This window comes from Ranitomeya imitator, chromosome 5, assembly GCF_032444005.1.
Source record: "Ranitomeya imitator isolate aRanImi1 chromosome 5, aRanImi1.pri, whole genome shotgun sequence".
Lineage (NCBI taxonomy): Eukaryota > Metazoa > Chordata > Amphibia > Anura > Dendrobatidae > Ranitomeya > Ranitomeya imitator.
The window spans coordinates 637630873-637632767 of record NC_091286.1 but is presented as its reverse complement, the minus strand read 5'-3'; the positions used below and the strand labels follow the sequence as shown (position 1 = coordinate 637632767).

At 54.9% G+C, this 1895-nt stretch overlaps 1 protein-coding gene across 1 annotated transcript; it reads left to right on the top strand.

Annotated features, from left to right (window-relative positions):
• The first annotated feature begins 218 nt into the window (after positions 1–218).
• Positions 219–1634, top strand: LOC138637885 (uncharacterized). The gene has a single exon (XM_069726818.1). The coding sequence runs from the start codon at positions 219–221 to the stop codon at positions 1632–1634; it is 1416 nt and encodes a 471-aa protein (XP_069582919.1).
• The last annotated feature ends 261 nt before the right edge of the window (positions 1635–1895 follow it).

Here is a 1895-nt window from a genome sequence, read left to right as displayed (position 1 = left end):
TGATCATCAATACAATGAAAGGTGTCATAAAAAGCTGAAAGCAGAACATGCAAAAGCACACCGGTAGGTGGTATAGACAGGGCATCTCCTCCTCCTTCTCCCTGCACAGTGATATCAGCCCTCCTCCTCCTTTCTCCCTCTCCCTGTACAGTGATCTCAGCCCTAATCTTCCTTTCTCACTCTCCCTGCAGTGATCTCAGCCCTCCTTCTCCTTCTCCATGCATATTAATCTCAGCCCTCCTCCACCGTTCTCCCTCTCCCTGCACAGTGATCTCAGCCCTCTTCCACCTTTCCCCCTCTCCCTGTACAGTTATCTCAGCCCTCCTCCACCTTTCTCCCTCTCCCTGCACAGAGATCTCAGCCCTCCTCCACCTTTCCCCCTCTCCCTGCACAGTGATCTCAGCCCTCCTCCTCTTTTCTCCTTCTCCCTGCACACTGATCTTAGCCCTCCTCCTTCCTCCCTTTCCCTGCACAATGATGTCAGCCCTCCTCTTTCTTTCTCCTTCTCCCTGCACACTGATCTCAGCCCTCCTCCTCATTTCTTCTTCTCCCTGCACAGTGAACTCAGCCCTCCTCCTCCTTTCTTCTTCTCCCTGCACACTGATCTCAGCCCTCCTCCTCATTTCTCCTCCTCCCTCCACAGTGATCTTAGTCATCCTCCTCCTTCCTCCCTCTCCCTGCACACTGATCTCAGCCCTCCTCCTCATTTCTTCTTCTCCCTGCACAGTGAACTCAGCCCTCCTCCTCCTTTCTTCTTCTCCCTGCACACTGATCTCAGCCCTCCTCCTCATTTCTCCTCCTCCCTCCACAGTGATCTTAGTCATCCTCCTCCTTCCTCCCTCTCCCTGCACAGTGATCTCAGCCCTCCTTTTCCTTTCTCCTTCTCCCTGCACACTGAACACAGCCCTCCTCCTCCTTTCTCCTTCTCCCTGCACAATGAACTCAGCCATCCTCCTCCTTCCTCCCTCTCCCTGCACAGTGATCTCAGCCCTCCTCCTCCATTCTCCTTCCTGCACAGTGATCTCAGCCCTCCTCCTCCTTTCTCCTTCTCCCTGCACAGTGATCTCAGCCCTCCTCCTCCATTCTCCTCCTTGCACAGTGAACCCAGCCCTCCTCCTCCTTTCTCCATCTCCCTGCACAGTGATCTCAGCCCTCCTCCTCCTTCCTCCCTCTCCCTGCACAGTGATCTCAGCCCTCCTCCTCCTTTCTCCTTCTCCCTGCACAGTGATCTCAGCTCTCCTCCTCCTTTCTCCTTCTCCCTGCACAATGATCTCAGCCCTCCTCCTTTCTCCTTCTCATTGCACAGTGACCTCAGCCTTCCTCCACCTTTCTCCATCTCCCTGCACAGTGAACTCAGCCCTCCTCTTCCTTTCTCATTCTCCCTGCACAGTGCTCTCAGCCCTCCTCCTCCTCTTTTCTCCTTCTCCATGCACAGTGAACTCAGCCCTCCTCCTCATTTCTTCTTCTCACTGCAGAGTGATCTTAGCCCTCCTCCTCCATTCTCCTCCCTGCACAGTGATCTCAGCCCTCCTCCTCCTTTCTCCTTCTCCCTGCACAGTGATCTCAGCCCTCCTCCTCCATTCTCCTTTTCCATGCACAGTGGTCTCAGCCCCCCTCCTCTTCCTTCTCAATGAATAGTAATCTCAGCCCTCCTCCTCCTTTCTCCCTCTGCCCGCACAGTGGTCTCAGCCCCCCTCCTCCTCCTTCTCCATGCATAGTAATCTTAGCCCTCCTCTTCCTTCCTCCCTCTTCCTGCATACTGATCTCAGTGGCCCTCTTCCTTCCTCCCTCTCCCTGCACAGTGATCTCAGCCCTCCTCCTTCCTCTTTCACCCTGCACAGTGATCTCAGCCCTCCTCCTCCTTCCTCTTTCACCCTGCACAGTGATCTCAGCCC